General features: G+C 46.8%; 1 protein-coding gene across 1 annotated transcript; it reads left to right on the top strand.

The window, feature by feature from the left end:
* Positions 1 to 867: 867 nt before the first annotated feature.
* LOC108392822 (keratin, type II cuticular Hb5-like) lies at positions 868 to 15,505 on the top strand. Its single transcript, XM_073213495.1, is given in 11 exon segments — positions 868 to 1,189; positions 1,192 to 1,286; positions 4,015 to 4,223; positions 6,451 to 6,511; positions 7,426 to 7,521; positions 8,201 to 8,230; positions 8,232 to 8,366; positions 8,567 to 8,695; positions 11,855 to 12,075; positions 14,603 to 14,634; positions 15,354 to 15,505. Coding segments are annotated over 11 exon segments (1,482 nt in total).
* The last annotated feature ends 6,968 nt before the right edge of the window (positions 15,506 to 22,473 follow it).

Raw genomic sequence — 22,473 nt, 5'->3', positions numbered from 1 at the left:
TGCTCATGGGTAAACTCTGGCCACGCAGCTGGATTTCCCTCGGCACGTAGATTAGGGCCTTTCTCTGGCAGGACCTCAGTACTTGCCAGAGAATGGAGGTACTTTCTGCAGGCTCCTGGACATGCACTGGAGGGTCCATGAACATTTGTGGACTGGGTGAGGAAGCTCTCTAGGTATTGACCATTCCCTCCTGTGTCCAGTCTATTCAATTGATGCAATGCTTCTTGAAGGCCTTATAATATAATATGCTGGTTGCCATGAGGGATATAAAAGACATGATTTCTGAATCAAGGGCAGTACCAACTCCAATATCTCTACTATTAGACAGAATGTAGTTAAGAGCAATAAGAGGGCAGGCCTGAAGAGGTACACCGCAGGTGTGATCAACCTGGGAGCATGAGCCAGGTGCCCTCGAAGCCTTAGCGGAGAAACACGTGCTCCTCCTGGAGGGATGGGCTGGGGGACCTCAGTGGACATGGGACCTTTTGAGTCTCAGGAATGTGCTGGCCTGCACCGCCACTGGCCTATGTGGGATAATGATCCCAGGTCTACTCACAGGGCAGGAGGAGAATTAAGGGCTGAACAGATATGTCTAGGCCTGTGGAGTGAAAAGGCAGGGGACAGGCTTATTGTGATGCAGGGTCTCCTTGATATGCCTATTAAAGGAGGCAAGGTTCTGCTTTCTTTCTCAGCATGCCGGGGGAGATTCCCACGCTCATAAATGGCATTGATAACGCTCTCCTGCCTTTTCTGTTGTTTGGAGGCCTATCGCTGCCTGATAAAAGGAGCACTACCAGGTCACTGGTGTGAGACCTGTGCCCTTCCCTCCTCTCCACTTCCCCTGGCACTGCTCTGCAGAGCAGCAGCATGGCCAGCCGGTCCTACCGCATCAGACCTGGCTATGGGGTCAGGGACTTCAGCTCCTGCTTGGCCATTGTGCCCAAGCCTGGGGCTCTCAGTGTCTCTAGTGCCGTGGCCTACTGTGGGGGTGGTCCTGGGGGACCTGGCTACAGGCGCCTCAGGGGCTTCGGCAGCTGGAGCCTGTGTGCAGCAGGGCCCCCGCGGCTTGTGGTGAGTTGTGGATGGTCCCTATATAGCAGGGGAAGCTTTGGCTACCAGGCAGGGGGCCTTTGCGGACCCAGCCTACCCTGCATCACTACCGTGATGGTCAATGAGGCCCTCCTTGCACCCCCAACGTGGAGATCGACCCCAGCACCCAGTGCGTGAAGCACAAGGAGAAGGAGCAGATCAAGTGTCTTAACAAGTTCGCTGCCTTCATTGACAAGGTGGGTCTGTGGTTTGTTCCCTGGGGCTGTGGCTTAGCAAGGGGCAAGGGAATGCCTCCCAGTGATGGACTGGAATCAAATCCCTGGAGTCCCAGTCCTGCTTCCGATTAGCATGTGGCCTGGACGATGTGGCTGAATCAGGGTCTGGATTCTCAAATCTCCCTGAGTGTCAAATGAATGTGAAACCTGACAGAACAGGGAGGTTTGTCCCTGCTGCTCACACCATCCAGCAAGAGTTGAGTGTGCCTGCAGCCCCATCTTCTGGATCTTTCCATCACAGTGAGAGGGCCGGCGGGGGCGGAGGGGCGTCTCTGCTTTGGCTAGGGTCTGAACTCCTCCTGAGGAGATGCTGCCACCCCCAGTGTGGAGAGCAGAGCCCAAGCAGAGAGGGGCCAGAGGCTCCTTGTCTGCTCCTTCCCGGTGGGGACATGGTAGGAGGGCTGGGAACTCCCAGGACTTCTGCCACTGGCACGCTCCCTCATATCCACCACTTACACAGATTAAAGACAGTGAATAGAGAACCTTAGGGGAGGGAATGGAGGGGCTGTTGAATTGCACGTTTCTGAGGGGGCAGTCTCTGAGCCTGCCATCTGGATGGATCTATACCTGGTGTCCTTTGACCCAGTGGTGCCCCCTCTGAGACTCTGATCTCTGGGGGTGGATAGCCACTGAAGTCCAAGGGAGGAAAGGTTCCTCTTCCAGGGGTGACTGGTGTGCACATCACCACCCAGGGACTTTGTAAAAAGAAGCACACTGGTGATGGTAGGTGGAGCTTTCTCCTCAGATGGACACCGCTGGCAGCAATGGACGTGTCTGACGGGGGTGCATCTGCAGGAGAAGCCACTGAACACCTGCTCCTAATATGCTTTTGGCATCCAAACCATTCTTCCTCTCCACTGGCACAAAGAAGCTAACTATAGAATCATGCAGGGTATTTGTTGCACAAGGACACCCGCGAGGGTGGAGTGGGGCGGGGGTTGAAATCTCGTCCACGCTCTTGCCAGGCTGTGTGCCCTGGCAGGTGGCTGCATCTGCCTGCAGAGGGCAACTTTTCCTAATTTGCTCAAAAGCACAGTGAGGGTCCTGAGCATGCGGACTTGAAGGGATCTTTGCGTGTGGCTTTCTGGGCATCACCCAGGTATGCTGCTTTCTCTGTGAGGAGGGGTCGGTTCTGGTCTTAGGGGAGAGAACCACACTGTTGCCCCAGCTGTTCTCCCTCTCCTGGGGTTGCTGAAATCTCCTTCCAGCATCCTTCCCTTCCAGCATCCTTCCCTCCTTCCAGCATCCTTCCCTTGGTGTGCAAACTGTGTCTCTGTGATGGGTTTAGGCCTGCAGAGCAGGCAAGCCAGAGAACTGCCCCCAAGACCTGGGCCTGCATGTGAGAACCCCAGGCAGATGCCTTTTGGATAATCAGCTTTGGTTCCTTTTCCCACAAGTGTGGGCAATGGAGAGATGCTTTATACCACACTTGTACTCCTGAAGGTCAGGGCTCAAGAGATCACCTAGTTTAGCTGGCACCTGCATGGAGCCTGGCTGAGAGGCAGCCCCCACCACTGGACTCACTCCAGACACAGGCCCCGTGTTGAGCTTCTCGTTTGTCAAGGTCAGGGAAATTCAGATTCTTGCCTGAAATCACTCTATTAAATGTTGGTGATGAATCCAATTTTTATACACAGTGTGCAGGCCAAATAAAACATGCCTGTGGGCCAGATAGTGCCTGGGGCTGCCTGTGCATGATTGCCGACATATTCCTGCTGCCCCAGTTTGCAATGAGGCTCAGAGAGAAGGAGGCACAGTGGCCTGTTAGTGGCAGAATTAGGCAGTGAGAAATCTAACTCCTGGTCCAGGATCCCCGTCCTGGGCTCACATGCTCCAGGGTCAGAGAGGGGGAAAGTCCTCGTGGGTCCATTTAAAAATCACTGCCATAAAAATGCGCACAAACTTAGAGGCTTAAAACAACACAAATGACCTCATGAGGCTGAAATCAAGGTGTCAGCAGGGCTGCATTGCTTTCTGGAGGCCCTAGGGAAGACCTGTTTTCAGGCACACACCAGCTTTTGGCAGAATTGAGTCCCGTGTAATTGAAGGACTGAGGTCCCTGTTCCCTTGCTGGCTGGCTGTCCAAGGTTGTTCCCAGTTTCTGGAGGCCACCAGCCTTCCTGACTCATGGCTCTGCCTCCAGCTTCAGCGCTGGTGGGAGGGCAGAGTGTTTCTCATGATTCAAATCTCTCCTCTGCCCCCTTCTTCAGAACACGTCTCTTACTCTTCCACCTTCCTTTTCCACTTTAAAAGGTCCATGAGACTACCTTGGGGTCACCTGGATAATTTAGGAGGTATCCTGATCTTCAGGTCTATAACCTTAAATCCACCTGCACGGTCCCTTTTGCCATGTCATATAACATATTTACAGGTTCCAGGCATTAGGATATTATGACAAATTTGAGAGGTCACTTTGGCCTACCACACATGGTCTGGGGCATTTTTACAGGATCAGATGTTATTTCATTCTGTGCAGGAAAAATAATCATAAATAAATTGTGTGCTCTTTCTCGGAGGGAGATGGAGTGAGGGAATGTCACTTGGGGAACACTTGTGACCTGCACTTTCACACTTTGCCAAAAGATAGGCTGCTACAGGTCAGGGGCCATCGCCAAGGGCAGAGAGAGCTCTGGGGAACCAAGCACCGCCCCGGCTTCCCCTGAGTCTCTTTCCCCACCTTGGGCGGCAGGTGCGCTTCCTGGAGCAGCAGAACAAGCTTCTGGAGACCAAGTGGCAGTTCTACCAGAACCGCCAGTGCTGTGAGAGCAACCTGGAGCCGCTGTTCAATGGCTACATCGAGACCCTGAGGCGGGAGGCCGAGTGTGCGGAGGCTGACAGTGGGAGGCTGGCCTCTGAGCTCAACCACGTGCAGGAGGTGCTGGAGGGCTACAAGAAGAAGTGAGTGTGACTGGCTGTGGTGGTGACAGGTATAGGGTAGGTCTTGGCTGCGTCCATATAGCTATCCTGGGGGCAAAGACAGCTGAAGATCGGTCATTCCGGGCTGTCAGATGGCCCTGCTTTATCAGTCTACTGGGTCTTGTCTTGGCTTCTAGCTCTGGTAGCCCCATCCCGGGAACTGGGAAAAGATTTGGAGAGAGAAGCTCCTAGCCTGGGAGGGGTGGGGCACATATCTAGAGCACAGACTGACCCAGGGGTGGAGAGAGAGAAACAAATGGATCAGAAGCACGGACATCAAGAGGGCTGGAGAGTAACTTGTGAATAGTCACTGCCAGGATTGGTGGAAAGGAAAAGTCCCTGGGGAGATATCTCGATGACAATCTTCTGATGTCATTCAAGGCTTCTGGATAATTCTTCCATTTGTTCTGCAGACAGATCATCAGGTCTTGGTCTGCAAGGCTCAGCAATACAAAGGCCCATGTAAAACCAACTTGTTTAGTTTGGCCATTACCTAGTTTAAATTCACTGGCTTACCTGTTAACTTGCTCCTTTTAACCCAGTAGAAATGGACAGAATAAAGGGTGATTTTGACATAACCAGTCCTGGTAATTCTAACTGGAAGTGGAATTCGTCTTGGAAGAGCAGGTTTTACCATTAGATGGACCCAGCAAAAGGTTTTCGCATCCCTGGGGCATTGCAAATGGAGACACAGCTCTGTTTGTAAGTGTCAGGGTCTGTCTTCCCCTCTGGGGGCTGAGGGCTGGTAATTATAGAGCTCAGAGTTCATAGCAGTCCAAATTACCCTGTCATTAAAAAGTTGTGAAAACAGTGCTCTGGGAACTCTGGTCTCTCTTGTCTGACGGGGTAGGGCTGCTCCAGGGATAAGACTTCAAGGGCCAGAGCTAGAGAAGGGGCCAGGCTGGCAGAGGCCGGCTTTGGAAATGCCCCCAGCAGTCTGGGCACAATGGGTAGTTTCCAGGATGGTAAGTGCTTGTATGTTGAAGTGGGGAAGGAGAACCTTCATGGGACTTTGTGTTCTGTGTACAGTTTTAGGGTTCAAAGCCCCCCTAAGGCATTGCTCTTTTATTCATTCCACAGATATTTACAGAATGTCTTACTGCTCACCAGGCCTACTGCTCACCAGGCCTTACTGCTCACCAGGCCTTACTGAGCACCAGGCCTACTGCTCACCAGGCCTACTGCACACAGCCTACTGCTCACCAGGCCTTACTGCTCACCAGCCTACTGCTCACCAGGCCTTACTGCTCACCAGGCCTACTGCTCACCAGGCCTTACTGCTCACCAGGCCTACTGCACACAGCCTACTGCTCACCAGGCCTTACTGCTCACCAGCCTACTGCTCACCAGGCCTTACTGCTCACCAGCCTACTGCTCACCAGGCCTTACTGCTCACCAGGCCTACTGCTTACCAGACATTACTGCTCACCAGGCCTGCTGCTCACAGCCTACTGCTTACCAGGCCTACTGCACACAGCCTACTGCTCATCAGGCCTTACTGCTCACCAGGCCTACTGCTCACCAGGCCTTACTGCTCACCAGGCCTATTACTTACCAGGCATTACTGCTCACCAGGCCTTACTACTCACCAGGCATTACTGCTCACCAGGCCTTACTACTCACCAGCCTACTGCTCACCAGGCCTTACTGCTCACCAGGCCTACTGCTTACCAGACATTACTGCTCACCAGGCCTGCTGCTCACAGCCTACTGCTTACCAGGCCTACTGCACACAGCCTACTGCTCATCAGGCCTTACTGCTCACCAGGCCTACTGCTCACCAGGCCTTACTGCTCACCAGGCCTTACTTCTCACCAGGCCTTACTGCTCACCAGGCCTTACTGCTCACCAGGTCTTACTGCTCACCAGGCCTACTGCTCACAGATTACTGCTCACCAGGCCTTATTGCTCACTAGGCCTACTGCACACAAGGTGATTTAACCCAAGATGCAGAGAAATTAAATGGCTTGGCTGAGGTTTTGCAGCCACTTCAGCTGAAGCTTGGACCAGAAACCAGGGACTGGGGCTCCAAGTCCGGTGTCCTTTTGGCAAGTTCTTTGTGGCTGAGAAATAGAAGTCCAGAGAGGCCAAGCCACTTCTCCCACACACAAAGTCAAGCAGTAACAGGGAGTCTTGAAAATGTAGGCTTAGCTGGCCAGCCCCAAACCTTCATCCCCAGGGGCCTTCAATCTGTACTACCTCTCTTCAGGTATAAAGAAGACGTGGCACTCAGGGCCATGGCTGAGAATGAGCTTGTGGTGCTGAAGAAGGCGACTCTTCCCACATGGGGAGGAATTAGATCTTGGATGCTGGAGGTCTGAGACTGGCCATCTTGCCAAGTTGGCATCAGGCCAGTTCCAGTGGCTGGGCACCTGAGGCTCTGGCAAAGGGAGGCCCGTCGGTCAGTCAGGCTGTGGAAGCCCTCCTGGGCCCTGTGAAGGAGCCCAGCCTGTGCTGACAGAGGCTTTGTATAAAGAAAACCTCACATGCAGCTGTTTGGCTTTTTGTAAACTCCCCGACTAGCTGAAACAATCACTTTTAAATCAGTTCCACTGTCTTGTCGACATTGCCTCCCAGATCAGGAGGTGTTGGTTCTCAGCTTGCTCGTGATGTTATGAGCTGTGACCCAATTGCAGATGATGAAAAAACCAGAAGGAAAAAGTGCTAATGATTTAGCTTTGGTTTCAAATTTGTGAGTTGAAGCATATATTAAGGCTCTTAAACTAGACATCTTATGTGTGAGTAATCATGGAAGGGAGAGAGGGCTGGTAGAAAATCTGCCAAGAGAAGGATGACCTTGGTCTCAGGCTGGACAGGCAGCTCCTTGGGTGTTCATTGGGTGTTGCTTGACTTGGGTGCCAGAGACGACCTGGTGGAGGGGTACACTCATGGCTCTGTGGCTGCCCATGGTCATGCTCTGTGGGCCAATTTGGTTCAGTATTAGCAACCTAACATTTTGGGCCGTGATGTTAGGCTACCTGCTTCAGCAAGAGCCCAGTTCTGGAGGAACCAGAAAAAAGTCTGTAGGAGCCAAACTTCTTTATACTTCCTATACCAGGTGTTCTCCCTGATGTTCATGTGATGGAGCGGGCTGGGCCAGAGAAGGCATAAGGCCCCCTGTAGAGTGCAGAGTTCCGGGGCACTGAATGACCCTGTGGCTCCCTCTCCTGTGTGTCTCCACCAGGACAAAGACTGCACCTATTTGCGCAAGGCTGACCTGGAGGCCAATGTGGAGGTGCTGAGGGAGGAGATGGGCTTCCTGCGGACCCTCTATGATGAGGTGAGTCTCTCCCCATCTCCACAGGTGGGTTATACCTGTTCTGGTTTTTTGGTTGTAGAGAAAGTTGTTCATTCCTTATCTTCCAGGGCCTAAGCATCCTTTCCTCTGTGACCAGGGGAGACTTTTGTCATGTTTGGATCCCTTTTCAAAATGGAAATGGGTGATGCCCTTCCTTTAAGATGATTTGAAAGAGTGGGGCTCATTGCTTGTCTATACAGCACAACATGAAGTTAGAGATTGAACAACATAGGTATAGGTATAGAGATAAAATAACAATAACAAACAAATAACAATTATTAATTCATGTAGTGTGAAAACACTTAGAAAGTCCAGGGCCCTAAATCTGTCCATTGTCTGGCTGGTTGGATTATACAGATAGCTACAGCTGATCTGGATAGCTCAGGCTCAGGTGGAATGGCCCAATTTATCCCTGTCTATAGAAATCTGCCTTTGTTGATCCAGGCATTAATGGGATTCCATCTTACTCACTACCTTGAGGCCATGGTCCAAATACCAGCCTTTTCCTCTTAAAGCTACACTTTAAAAATTTTCCTGACTTGCCAGTAGTTTTCTAACTTATTTCCTCAAGTTTCAGATTGGGACTGTTTTTTGGATTATGTGCAGAGACAGTAATTGGAGGGGGATTTGGAGCTGAGGGCACTGGTTGTTGTCCCTACAGGAAATCTACCTCCTTCAGTTGCACATCTCTTGACACCTCCGTGGTGGTCAAGATGGACAACAGCCAGGAGCTCAATATGGACTCAGTCGTGGCCGAGATCAAGGCTCAGTATGATGAAGTCGCCAGCTGCAGCCAGGCTGAGGCTGAATCCTGGTACCAAACCAAGGTGAACTAGAGGGCTGGGCTCCCCGTTGGCCAGGAGGATAGTTGGAACCTGGAACTTCCCTGGGAAATGCACCCAGAGGGGCTACTGCGGAGGTCTCAGCAGGGCAGGGGAAGGAGTAGGGCCGGCTCTACATAGCCATGTCCCAGCACCCACTCTAGCCATGTACAATCATCGGTTGTTCCTGTGTGTCACCACCAGAGGTGGTGAAGGAAGTGAAGGCCACCACGACCCAGCAGGGTGAGAACCTCCGCAGAACCACGGAGGAGCTCAGCGAGCTGAACCGCATGATCCAGAAGCTGACGGTGGAGGTGGAGCGTGCCAAGCCGCAGGTCCGGGAGCCCCAGCTTGGTGCACCTGCTGTTTCTGGCCTTTTTTTTCTGCTTTTCTTCTACTTTGAGGGGCTGCTGCTATCTTGGGAGATGCTTATATTTCAGCCACCTGCATCTGAAGGATCAGTAGCACACAAAACATAGTAGGGAGAGGCTTGGCTGATTTACCTTTTCTGAATTCTGTTCTTATTTCCCTGCATATCCTTCACTGTCTCTCTCCTCTAACATACCTTAGACAACATGTCTAGTGCAGATTGTCTCCTGCTGTCTCCTCCTTTCCCCACTCTCAATGTGGACTCAAGGTGTGCAGGTCTGAACTGATCCCGCACTGCTCTGCTTGAAGTGCACACTGCTGCTCTCTGTGCATTTCTGTAATTTAAAATTGTTAAGGACACTTCATTCCATTCCCCTCCACCTCCAGCACTCATTCTCATGTATTTAGCCTATGTTCTTATAGTCCCTCTTTCATACATATATTCATATGTACATATACATTAAAATAGATTTTTTAGATTTTAAAATGAACTTTTTAGTGTTTTAAGTGTACATAGTGATATTATGCTATAAATCTCACTTTGAGTCTTCCCTTTTGCCAGTTAGATGTTTTTGAAACATGTTGATATAAATAATCTGTTTCATTATTTCTGTTGTATTGAATTTTATGATATTCATAAACCAGTTACCTATCCATTCCCCTGCTGATGGATACTTAGCTTGCTTCCAAGTCTTTGTTACTACAACTGGTCGTATCACGAACATTTTTATAGGTTTTTATACTTGTCCATGTGCACCTACATGAGAGATGTTTTGAAGGTATAAAGCAAGGAAATGGAATTGTTGAGTTGTAAATAGCCCCTTACTTTACATGAGTACCTCGGAGTGCTGTGCCAGCATACGTGCCCATTATTGGCAAGCGAGGACTTCTACTCCAATGCTTGCTATTATTAGACCTCTGAATTCTTATGGCTCTAATAGGTATAAACCAGCATCTAACTGTTATTTAGATTTTCATTTCTCTGGTTAACTAGTGTCCTTACACACTTGCTACTATTTGCGTTTGCCTATCTAAGAATTGCCTGTTCATAGCATCTGTCCATTTTCCTCTTGTGTTCCTGTCTTTTTTTTTTTCTTGGTGATTTGCAGTATTCCCTTGTCTATTTTATCTAGATTGTAACCTTTTGTCAGTTATATGTGTTGCAATTCATCTTCTCTTAACCTGCCACTTGTCTGTTTGCTTTGCTCTGGTGTCCTTTGTTGACCAGAAATCTTTACTCTGAATGTGGCCAAATCCATCAGTTCTTACCTGAATGGTTTATACTGATGGAGGTTTGAATTATAGAAGTATCATCTTACATTTTTGCCCAATATTAGTTTTATAGTTTTACTTCTCACAGTTAGGCCTTTGGTCCATCTGAACTTTATTTTTTGTATATTTAGGGAATAGGGTTTCAATTGCATTCTTCTACATATAGTAAGGAAATGTGTTATATACTTTGTTCTTTGCTCACTGGACTGTGATGGTACCTCTATCATAATACTGAGGTCCCCCATATACCTGGCTCAGTTTCTGTCCTTTCCCTCTGTATAGCTGTTCTCAATTGTGAAAGATGTATCACAACTGATTTGTTATTATTAATACCTGAGGTTATGAAATATGGGAGTGGTTTATTTTCTAGAAGTGAAATTAGAGAAGATTAGAAATTACCCTCACTGGCATTCTGACATGCTTTTTTAAAAATGCCTCTTCTATTGTGGTAAAAACACTTGAGATCTACATTCTTAACAAATTTTTAACCATACATCATTGTTGAGCTTTATACAATGGATCTCTAGAATTTATTCATCCTGCTTAAATGAGACTTTATGCTATTGATTAGTAATCCCCCATTTCTCACTCCTCCAGCCACTGGTAGCCACCATTCCACTCTTTGATTCTATGAATTTTATTATTTTAGATATATCATATAAGGGGAATCATGCAGTGTCTGGCTTATTACAGTTATCATAATGTCCTCAAGGTCCATCCACATTGTTTCATATTGTAGAATTTCCTTCTTTTCAAAGGCTGAATAGTATGTCACTGTATGTATATACCACATGTTCTTTATCAATGGACCTTTAAGTTGTTTCTACATCTTGGCTATTGTGAATAGTGCTGTGATGAATGTGGGAGTGCTAATATCTCTTTGAGATCCTGCTTTCCATTCCTTTGGATAAATACTCAGAAGTGGGATTGCTGGGTCATATGGTAGTTCTAGTTTTAATTTTTGGAGGAACCTCCATACTGTTTTCCATGGGCTGCGCTATTTTGCATTCCCATCAACAGTGTGCAAGGGGTTCAATTTCTCCACATCCTTGTCAACACTTGTCTTTTTTTTTTTTTAATCATAGCCAACTCAACAGGTGTGAGGTGATTCTCATTGTGGTTTTGATTTGCATCTCCTTGGCAATTAGTGATGTTGAGCATTTTTTCATATACCTGTTGGCCATTTATACATCTTTTTTGAGAAATGTCTGTCTGTTCAAGTCCTTAGTCCATTTTAAAAATTGAGTTCTTAGGGTTTTTTTAGCTATTGAGCTGTAGGAATTCCTTATGCTTCCTTAAGTGGGGCAGAAGGTACAAGCTGCAATTAGTGTGTCGGACATTGTAAATGGGAACTTCTTTCAGAATGCTGATCTCAAGGAGACCTGTACAGTGGCTTCTGAACACCTTGGTTTGGCACTAATTAATTAGGTAGCTTAGGGCAACTCACAGCCTCTCTGAATTTCAATTTCTTCATCTATGTAATGGGAACAGCAATGCCTGGTCTGACAAGCTCAAAGAGTAACTTGAAGGTCCAATAAGATAACATCTGTGAAAGTGTCTTGTGAACTTAACAATGGCAGACAAATATGAGATGATACCACTATCAGCAGTCCTGTTCCAGTGCTAACACTTCCTCCCTCTCATGGCTCACCATGGACCTGAGTTTTACAGTAGAGTGGTACGAAAATGAATGAGGAACATTCCAAATGGATGTTATTTCCCTGCCTAGCTAATGTCAAAGTTGACCATCTTGGATTGAGGTGAAATGGGATGCCCAAGGCCTTGGGAGACCCACTGGGGTTTCCACAGCCTGTACCCTTCTCAAGTGCCTTCCTGCCTCTCCTTCCCCACAGCGCTGCAAGCTGGAGGCCCCTGTGGCCCAGGCTGAGCAGCAGGGTGAGGCCGCCCTCAGTGATGCCTGCTGCAAGCTGGTGGGGCTGGAGGCCGCCCTGCAGAAGGCCAAGCAGGACATGGCCTGCCTGCTCAAGGAGTACCAGGAGGTGATGAACTCCAAGCTGGGCTTGGACTTGGAAATTGCCACTTATTGCAAACTGCTGGAGGGCGAGGAGAGCTGGTAAGCACGGGACTCAGGGCTGCTTCAGATCCCTGCTCAGGGCTAGAAGTGTGCCTCACTGAACTCTAATCTTCCAGGCAGAGAACATTCACACTGGGAAAGACAGAGATCACGGAGTCCAACCATTTCCCCTTTTCATATAGGAAAACTGAGGCCCAGAGAGGGAAAGGGACTTGTCCAAGATCACAGCTAGTTATGGCTAAGCTAAAATTATCCGTTTCCTGTTATCTTTTCCCTCCTACTCCCTCCCTCTAGCCGCACCTGAAGCCCATTCCAAGGCCACTACTTTACCCTGCTGGCTGAAAGGACGTCTCTGCAATTACATCTCAGTGGGTTGTGAAAGGTACAATCATTCAGAAGAGTAGTTAAAGCCTTTTAATTTGGGGTGTGCCGATGAGGAGTCCTATCAACCTAGGCAGTCTGGTGTTCAGGACCAGCAAATAGAAATGAGCAGCTCCGGGTCCTTGCTTAGCAAGGGAAGCCAGGGACAGACATCAGTTCCTCCTTGACCTGTCTGGGGTTAGCGCTCCAGGGAGGCTGCTGGGGGCTTCCCAGAGGAGGTGGTAGAGGAGCTGAGGGGTGGGATAGGGTGGGACATGTCAGGCTGTGCAGACAGTTTGAGCCAAGGATTAGGGGCAGGTGAAGTCAGCACAGCAAAGAGCAAGTGGATTTACACTTGGGATGGTGGCTGGGCCTCTCGCCTTGAGGTAGCCACATTGTCATGGCCACGTAGCTGGGTTCCATCACAGGGGCACAGCCTAGACTGGGGGTAGAATATAGGAGTTAAGGTCATGGGCTGTGAGTCAGCCCCCCTGGGTTCAGATCCCAGCTCTGCCACTTACTAGCTATGTACCTCTATGCCTCAGTGTCCTAATCTATAAAGCAAAATGATCAGAAAACCCTGCACTTTAGGCTGTTGCAGGATTACATAAGTTAATAGAACATAGTTAACACAAGTTATTACCAGAATAAGAATATCTTTATCCAGGCTAACCAGGTAAGGCTGTACCTACAGAAAGGCTCCTTATTATCCTGGTTAGTGTTGGAAAGCTGACGTGTATGACACCGAAGGCAGCAGGCCATGCTGCTGAATTTGCACCATGCTTGACTGAAGCAGGCAAACTTTTCTGTCCACTTCCTCAGGACTTCGGATACAGTCACCAGAGCTATCTCCTCCTCTGCATTTTTAAACTCCCAACTCACTCACCAGCATTCAGTGACGCACTCGGCGTTTGCACCATGAAACTTACTTTCATTATGGTAGTAATAATCATTAGTGTACTAATAATTCAATTAAATAATGAATGCACTGTTGCCAACTCATGGGATTTTGAAAAGTGGTGTAGTGTGTCGTGCTTTGCATATTGTGGGCACTGACATTTTAACAGACCTTCTCCTCTGGGCATTTAACGTGTTGAATTGGATTATACAAGTAATGCTCACTGCAGCATATACAGAAAAGAAGATAATAAATCTTCCTTAATCACTCAACCCGGAGATTTGCTGCCAGCATTGTGACTCAACAGGTGCCATGATGGACATTGGTTAGAATCTTTTGGAAGAACATGGTTCTAAGGCTGTGGCAAAGTCAGATTCATGTGGCAGGAAAGTAAGCCCAAAGCATATACCCTGATTGAAAAGCTGTGGTACACAGAAGTGCTCTGAGTTGGGTAGAATAAGTCAGGCTAGAGCTTTACTGGAAGAAAAGGGTTGAAGCTGGGGGTTAAAAATGGGGACACAGAACAGAAGGTGCAGGTAGGTGTAGGAAGTGGGAGAGGTTATGAAGAGCCTGCTATGGTGGTGTGAATGTCTCACCATTAACGACGTGTTTATAGTGTCAGTTGCGAACACTTAGAATGGGTTTACTGTGTGCCAGGCTCTATTTGTAGGCACATGACCTGTAGAGCTTACAACACTCCTAGAAGATGGGTATTATCATCCTCACTTCATCACTGAGGAAACTGAGGCACAGAAAGGTCAGGTGACTTGCCCCAGGTCACCCAACCAGTAAGAGGCTCAGCCAAATTTGAGCCCAGGCATCCTGGCTCCACAGTCCAGGCTCTTATCCACTCCATTCTCCAGCCTCCTGCATTTATCAGCCAGGTGGATATCTGGGATAACTTTTACAATTGTGGGATAAAAATAGATAAGCTTGGGTGAAAGGCAAACTTTTTTCCACGCAGGGGTGTCCAGCTAGGCAGTAGTTGCTCCCTTTACCTATTTCTTGACTTTGCTGGAATTTCTAGCCACAGGACAGGGAGGACAACCCCCATCTCTGCCTCTCATACACCACGCTTCCCTGGCCAAGAAGCAAACAAGACATGACTGGCCTTTTGGATCCTGCAACCTAGCTTTCCCCTCTCTTTTGGGGGTCCCACGGAGCAGTGCAGACACTGATGCTGCCTGTGGAGGGTGGGTAGCATGCCCTGGACCCTCATCTCCCCTCCCTCCTTCAGGAGAGAGGAAAATAGGCCTGCTGCAGAGGTGGAACTCGGTTCTAAACCTCACTCACTCTTCCCCCCTGCAGGGTGTGTGAAGGTGTGGGCTCGGTCAACATCTGTAAGTTGCGTGTATGTGGCTGTGGTTCCTTTGGGAGTCAGTAGTGTTAATGTTGCGTTGCATCTAATGAGTGACAGAACTTCTGACTGTGGGACACTGGGCAGGGAGGATAGGAGCTGAGGTCTCTGGGGTCTGGGCCAATGGATGGTTTGAAATATTTGGCCCCTTCTTGGATTCATTTGGACCATCCATGAAGCCTAAGCTAATGAAAGTGGTAATTTCTGCCCCCCTAACTGGTTCTGCAAAAAGAGCATAAGTCTTTCAGTTACACACAGAATATGCCTCAAGTGGTACAACGTTTTAATAAGAAGAAACACCAGATGTCTATCCTGATCACCTGGGGCCACTGCAAGGAAGCTCTTAAATCTTTACCTTCAATAATCCAATGTGTACACAGCCCCTAGGCTAGGTGTCTATCTGCTCCCCTCATCTTTCCAGAAACCATATTTCTAGATGATTTCGGCATGGTGATCCTTCAGTTGCTCAAAGAGGTATAAACATATCTCAGTCATCTGGTTCAAGTAGAGTTAGGTGTCTGGTTTGCTAAACACACGACTTCAAGAAGCTTATGGCAATGAGTTTACATCTGTCTATAGCCTAAAAGATTCATGTTGCTGGTCCCTCCGAGTGTGAAGAGAGTTAATCATTGGTTTCAGTACATTCTGGATCATTCCATCTTGGGATAGAAGAGAATTCTGACCCAGTGTCTCCATTCACAGGTGTGAGCCGTTCCCAGGGCAGCGTGGTCTGTGGGGACCTTGATGCCACCGTCCCTCTTGGCCTGGGGGGCATGGCCATCAGCAGCAGGGCCCTCTGCGTGCCCTCCATAGTGGGGGCCTGCTCCAGTGCGAGATGGGTGACATTTGCATAGAGGTGGCGGGGCTCTGGGTGAGGGTGGGGAGCAGGCGCGGGAAAGCTTTTCTTTCCCAGGTTCAACTGTCAGTTGAGTAATTTCCCCTTTCTGGGGACCCAGGATAACTCTCCAATTCCCCTCTTGTTGCAGTTAACGATTTACTCTTTGAGCGTAACCCTGGTTTGGCATATGGCCACCTCCATGGTTCTCCTCTCTGTGTGGTGCAGGAAAGGGGTGTAAAGGCTTTTTGATACAAACTGCTTAGTTACTTTCTTCCCCAACTAACTTCAGGCTAGCAGACACTGAGTACTGACGTGTACTCTGGGACAGGAGCCAGACGGAGGGATGGCAGTGTGTGGGTGCGCCTCTGCCCTGGGGTGAGGGACTGTGCGTGCTGCCTCAGCGTCGAGGGGGCTGCGGGGAAAGTGGAGCTGGGGCTCCAGGAGGTCCCTCACTCATCTGAGGGATTGTAGTTCCCAGAGTGCCCCTCAGCAATTTGTATGTCAGGATGGGAAGACTGAAGTTAATGGCTGAAGTTTTTACTGTTGGTGGCCTGGAATTTTACTGTATTTGGGTGATTCCTGTGTGCTCCTTCTCTCTTTCAGTTTGCATGATTAAATGTAGATGGCGACAAGTGTTCTAGTAGCCAAGTCGATGCCTGCCTCCTTCCTTGTTTTCCTAGCCCACTCGGGGCCCTGCTGTTTCAGGGCTTCTCCAAGTGTGGGCAGTGGACCACCACCACAGCAGGACTCCCCTGGGGGATACTTTTTAAATATGCAAATCTCGGGTTCCGTCCAAATTACTGAATCACAAAGAAGTTCCATGTTTGGGTTGAGCCCAGGACTCCGAATTTAAACAAGCTCCCAGGTGATTCTTTTAGGAACTAAATCTGAGAACCACTGGTTTATGTGGGTGGAGGGATTAGGAGGGTCAGATCATTCTGGCCGTGGAGGTGACCTTCGCTCTGATTCTCACAGGGTGAGATTGATCTCTCCGCATTTCTCCTTGGACTTTGCTGAAACATCAGAGTCAGTCTGGGCCACCCACATTGGGGTGGGGTGGGAGAAAAGGTAGGAAAGGGGAGGAGAAGGGAGCCTGTATTCATAAACACCTGCTAAGCGTCATATATGTATTTCATTCATTGCTCACAGCAACAGTATTATTGTCTCCATCTTATGGATGAGGAAATTAAGGCCAGAGAAGTTAAGTAGCTTTACTAAGGTTAGACAGTCCAGGATCCAAACAAAGGTCTAAGGAATGCCAAAGTAGTATCCTTCCCACTGCCTCGGCCCCACTGTTCCTTCAGACTAAACATCCTGGCCACCAGAATGCTCCCGAGTGAGGGGTTCTAACGGACCTGACCTTACTAGTGTGACTCTTCAGAGGTAAGAGATGGAAGGTGACATAAAGGATCCTCCTGGAAATGTTTGTAGAAACATCTCCCCATAGCCTCTGTTCTCCAGGAATCTTGGACAGATGTTATTAAAGGACAGTTAACACAGACCTTTTATGTGGGACCCAGAATGAAAACTCAGCCCTCTGGTGGGAAGGCATTTTCCCTGATGGCCTGGATGGGGGCAGTCCATTGGCAAATTCTCTCTCTCTGGCCTATTCATGAAGTGACAGTCCCAAAGAAGCCCCACCTGGGGTGTCTGTTCAGTTCCCTCTGCTGTAAGGGTGAATGCCTTGATGTGATGAGGTGCAGGGGGGTTTCTGATGGACGACTTTCTTTTACCTGTTTTACAAGAAGAACTCATTTCTCCAGCCATATTTTCTTCAGGATTAAAAAAGAGATTTAAGAAAAGACCTGACTAGGAAGAAGATATTTTGCCACAAGAAAACATTTATTCTCAAGACATAGAAAAACGTTTGAGCTTTTTTCCCTGGCAATAGTCCTTCTGTGGCCTGCAGAGTGTCCCCAGCGGCACACTGGTCCTCTGGGATCTTGGGAGGACCAAGATCTTTCTTAGTGTTACATTTCCCTAGTCTCTGCCTCCTGACTGAGAGGGTCCCTGGGGGCTGCATCCTGGGCATAACGGTCTGGATCCCACCAAGTTTGAGGTAATAAAATCAGTTTCGAAGGGCCACTGGATCTGCTCTGAGGAGGCACGGGAGTCCCACTGGGCACCTGCTGCCCCAGGGTAGGGGCGGGGATTGGGGCTGGCCTGGCCTTCCTTTCTGGTGGTAGTGGTGAAGGGTGTGTATATACTAGTTTGTGCTGCATTTTTAATGCAAAAACTCATCCTCTTCGTGGTGCCTCCATCCTGCTCATTCCCTGGCTACGCACCTTTCACCATAGTGTCTGCCCCTGTAGCACCAAGGGGAGTAACATCAGGTATGTTGGGGGATGTGTGTTTGTGAACAAAGCAGAAATGGGTAGGGATTTCCCAGGGCACAAGGGGTCTGGTGAGGGTCAGGGCCCAGGAAAGTTGTGTGAGGCAGCTATGGACAAAGCCTCTCCTCACTGCAGGTCCCACCACCCAGAGAGGGTGGAACTCAGTGCCTGTGTCCTTGTGGCTCTAATTTTCAACAAACAAAACACTCCATACAGTCTCCTCTTAATGTCCATGCTCCTGGGGAGGGGTGTGGTGTGAATATGCAGCCCAGGGGTAGTTCCCAGACAGTCATTTCCAGTGTCCTTGTCCATGCCAAAGAGGGATATACTTTGTTAATTTGCAATTCTCACTATGCTTGGCTCAGATGCGTAACAACACTGGTGTGTATTTCCTGAGATCCCAAACACTAAAGCAGGGAACAATGGGAGACACTGGGGCCAGGTGAAGGAGCCCACAGAAGGAGCTGGCCTTGGAGTGGGTTTTTGAAGATGGTGCAAAGCAGAGGGGATGTGAGACTTGGCAGAGGAGTGCTTGTGGCCTCAGAGAGGAAAAGGAGATGCTAAGGCCAAGTGTCCCTAACTTTGTGAAAGGACTATAATCTATACGTCCCTGTTCTTTGGAGACCCTGTGTATTTTTAGGGAAACATTAAATATTTACATAAGAGTGGAATACAGACAGCAGGTCTGATTTTCCCTGATCAATGTTTTAGCTTAATCTGGGGAATTTCAAAGGAAAAGGGAGCCCAGGAAAGAGCTTGGGAATCACCCAGACAGGCCTGCTTTTGGGCCACTTGCTTTTCTGGCTTCTCTCTGATTTCTTGATTTCAGACTACTTCACTCTTAAAAAAATTTTTTTAAATAAAACTTTAACCCTTACCCTTGCATTGTACCCTTTGCATCTTTCAGGGGATAACTTTTTAATTTATTTTTTATCAGTAGGGGCTGTAGGAACCCCTAGAATCCTTTGAACCAGAAGAGCTGGCTTTGCATTTTGTTGCTGGCCACAGAGAGGGCTGGGGAAAAGCTTTCTTCCTCATACACCAATGAATGGCACCTCTGGCCTGTTGAGTTGGTTGACTGGTCTTTGCATACTAAGCATGGAAACTTAATAAAAAGTTTTTTTTTTTAATTTTGAAATTTTTATTTTATTTGCTCCCTATTAATATTTTTCCCTAGTCCTAATTAATTTTCAAGATTCATAAACAATTGGAGGTTGAAAAGACTTTTGAGGTTTATGTGGTCCACTATCCTAAGAGATGACTTTCACCCCATTGCCATTAACATTTTTTTTTTTTTTGCTATTTGAAGAACTTTTATTTTTATTATTTATTTATTTATTTTTTTAGAGGGCATCTCTCATATTTATGGATCAAATGGTTGTCAACAACAATAAAATTATGGACAGGGGGCTCAATGCACAATCATTAATCAACCCCAAGCCTAATTCTCAACAGTCTCCAATCTTCTGAAGCATAATGAACAAGTTCTTAACATGGTGAACAAATTCTTACATAGTGAATAAGTTCTTACATCGTGAACAGTGCAAGGCAGTCATCACAGAAACTTTCGGTTTTGATCACGCATTATGAACTATAAACAATCAGGTCAAATATGAATATTCATTTGATTTTTATACTTGATTTATATGTGAATCCCACATTTCTCACTTATTATTATTATTATTAATATTTTTTTTAAATAAAATGCTGAAGTGGTAGGTAGATGCAAGATAAAGGTAGAAAACATAGTTTAGTGCTGTAAGAGGGCAAATGTAGATGATCAGGTGTGTGCCTGTAGACTAAGTATTAATCCAAGCTAGGCAAGGGCAACAAAACATCCACGGATGCAGATTTCTCTCAGAACAGGGGGGGTGGGGTTCTAAGCCTCACCTCTGTTGATCCCCAATTTCTCACCTGATGGACCCCCTGCGACTGTGCCTGTCTTAGGTTGTTCCTCCCTTGAGGAATCTTACCCGTCTCTGGCTAATCAGTCATCTTCTGGGGTCAGACAGGGAAATGTAAAGTTGGTAAGTGAGAGAGAAGCAGTATTGTTTGAAAAGGTTAGCTTTTTACTTCTTTGCAGATTTATGCCCTGTGGCTTCTATGCCCAGCATATTTCTTGAGGTATCTTTACCACTTGGAAGAATTATGATACTCGGTAATTTTGATATGAGACATGAATTCTACTTACGGGTTGTAATTAGGAAGGAAGAAGAAAAGCTATAGAAGTAGCAGATGGAAGAAAACATGGGAAGATTGATTATTTCTTTGACATATCTTCTTGTAGAGTAACATAAGCATGTATAGGTTTTAAACTACTAATTAAATTGCATGCACACATTAACATAATAGGAATATAGCTACATAACCAAAGCAGACCTACAATTACCAGCCATCTCCAGTGAAACCAAAAAAACCAGTTAGGCACCCTAGGCATTTGTGAAAACTTATCAGTGATATGAAGGATATTGTCTAACTGAATTTGAATAGTTTGAGAAAAATCAGACAAGTTGAAACAACACATTCCTGGGAACTGTTCACATCCCATATATTCTTTTAACAGTAGATAGTCTATAGTCGCAAGATTTTGGAGCACTGCAACTTGCACTTCTTCTAATTCTTGGTTGAGTTCCACCAGTATAGATCCAGTCAAATTTGCTGTTTTACTGTATGCACAGGCCAGCTTAGATATCTCCTTCTTCATTCCAATGGGAAGTCCAGGAACCGGTGGGATGAATGCAGCTACAACTGCAACAGCGCTAGGATCTTTGTTGAAGTTTTTTGATGATCGATCATCTTCTGGAATGACTCTTCCAGAGAATGTTGATGTTGGAAGTTTTTCTTCATATCATATCTTAATTTGTTTTCTGGGTAGCCAAATTAGGCTTTGATCCTCTGTATAAACACAAACAAACCCTTTGCCCACACTTTGATATGCCCTTTATACCATTGTGAAGAACTTATTGGAGATCACCACACAGGAACTGCTTTTTTTTTTTTTAAGAGAAAGGAATATTATCAGAAAAATGTATTTCCATAGCTGATCATCTGACACCCTTTAAATGATCAAAATTAAGGATATTTAAAGCATGCATTAATTGTTGATTTACAGTTAGTTTTATCCTATCAGGGAGTAATCCCCCTTTTCTTTCTTTTTTTTTATCATTAATCTACAATTACATGAAGAATATTATGTTTACTAGGCTCTCCCCTACACCAGGTCCCCCCGACAAACCCCTTTACAGTCACTGTCCATCAGCATAGCAAAATGTTGTAGAATCACTACTTGTCTTCTCTGTGTTGTACAGCCCTCCCCTTTCTCCCACCCCCCCATTATGCATGCTAATCATAATACCCCCTTTCTTCTTCCCCCCACTCTTATCCCTCCCTACCCACCCATCCTCCCCAGTCCCTTTCCCTTTGGTACCTGTTAGTCCATTCTTGGGTTCTGTGATTCTGCTGCTGTTTTGTTTCTTTAGTTTTTCCTTTGTTCTTATACTCCACAGATGAGTATCTGTGTGGATACACAAATCATTTGGTATTCATCTTTCTCCACTTGTCTTATTTCACTGAGCATAATACCCTCTAGCTCCATCCATATTGTTGCAAATGGTAGGATTTGTTTTCTTCTTATGGCTGAGTAATATTCCATTGTGTATATGTACCACACCTTCTTTATCCATTCATCTACTGATGGACACTTAGGTTGCTTCCAATTCCTGGCTATTGTAAATAGTGCTGAGATAAACATAGGGGTGCATCTGTCTTTTTCAAACTTGAGTGCTGCGTTCTTAGGGTAAATTCCTAAGAGTGGAATTCCTGGGTCAAATGGTAAGTCTATTTTGAGCATTTTGAGGAACCTCCATACTGCTTTCCACAATGGTTGAACTAATTTACATTCCCACCAGCAGTGTAGGAGGGTTCCCCTTTCTCCACAACCTCGCCAACATTTGTTGTTGTTTGTCTTTTGGATGGTAGCCATCCTTACTGGTGTGAGGTGATACCTCATTGTGGTTTTAATTTGCATTTCTCTGATAATTATCCATGTGGAGCATCTTTTCATGTGTCTGTTGGCCATCTGTATTTCTTTTTTGGAGAACTGTCTGTTCGGTTCCTCTGCCCATTTTTTAATTGGATTATTTGTTTTTTTGTTGAGGTGGGTGAGCTCTTTATATATTTTGGACATCAAGCCTTTATCGGATCTGTTATTTACAAATATATTCTCCCATACTGTAGGGTATCTTTTTGTCCTATTGATGGAGTCTTTTGCTGTACAGAAGCTTTTCAGCTTAATATAGTCCCACTTACTTATTTTTGCTGTTGTTTTCCTTGCCTGGGGAGAGATGTTCAAGAAGAGGTCACTCATGTTTATGTCTAAGAGGTTTTTGCCTATATTTTTTTCTAAGAGTTTTATGGTTTTGTGACTTACATTCATGTCTTTGATTCATTTTGAATTTACTTTTGTATATGGGGTTAGACAATGGTCCAGTTTCATTCTCCTACATGTAGCTGTCCAGTTTTGCCAGCACCATCTGTTGAAGAGACTGTCATTTCACCATTGTATGTCCATGGCTCCTTTATCAAATATTAGTTGACCATATATGTTTGGGTTAATGTCTGGAGTCTCTAATCTGTTCCACTGGTCTGTGGC

Source organism: Manis javanica, chromosome 10 (assembly GCF_040802235.1).
Source record: "Manis javanica isolate MJ-LG chromosome 10, MJ_LKY, whole genome shotgun sequence".
NCBI classification, from domain to species: Eukaryota; Metazoa; Chordata; class Mammalia; order Pholidota; family Manidae; genus Manis; species Manis javanica.
The sequence above is the reverse complement of the archived record's forward strand: the minus strand, read 5'-3'. Positions and strand labels throughout refer to the sequence as shown.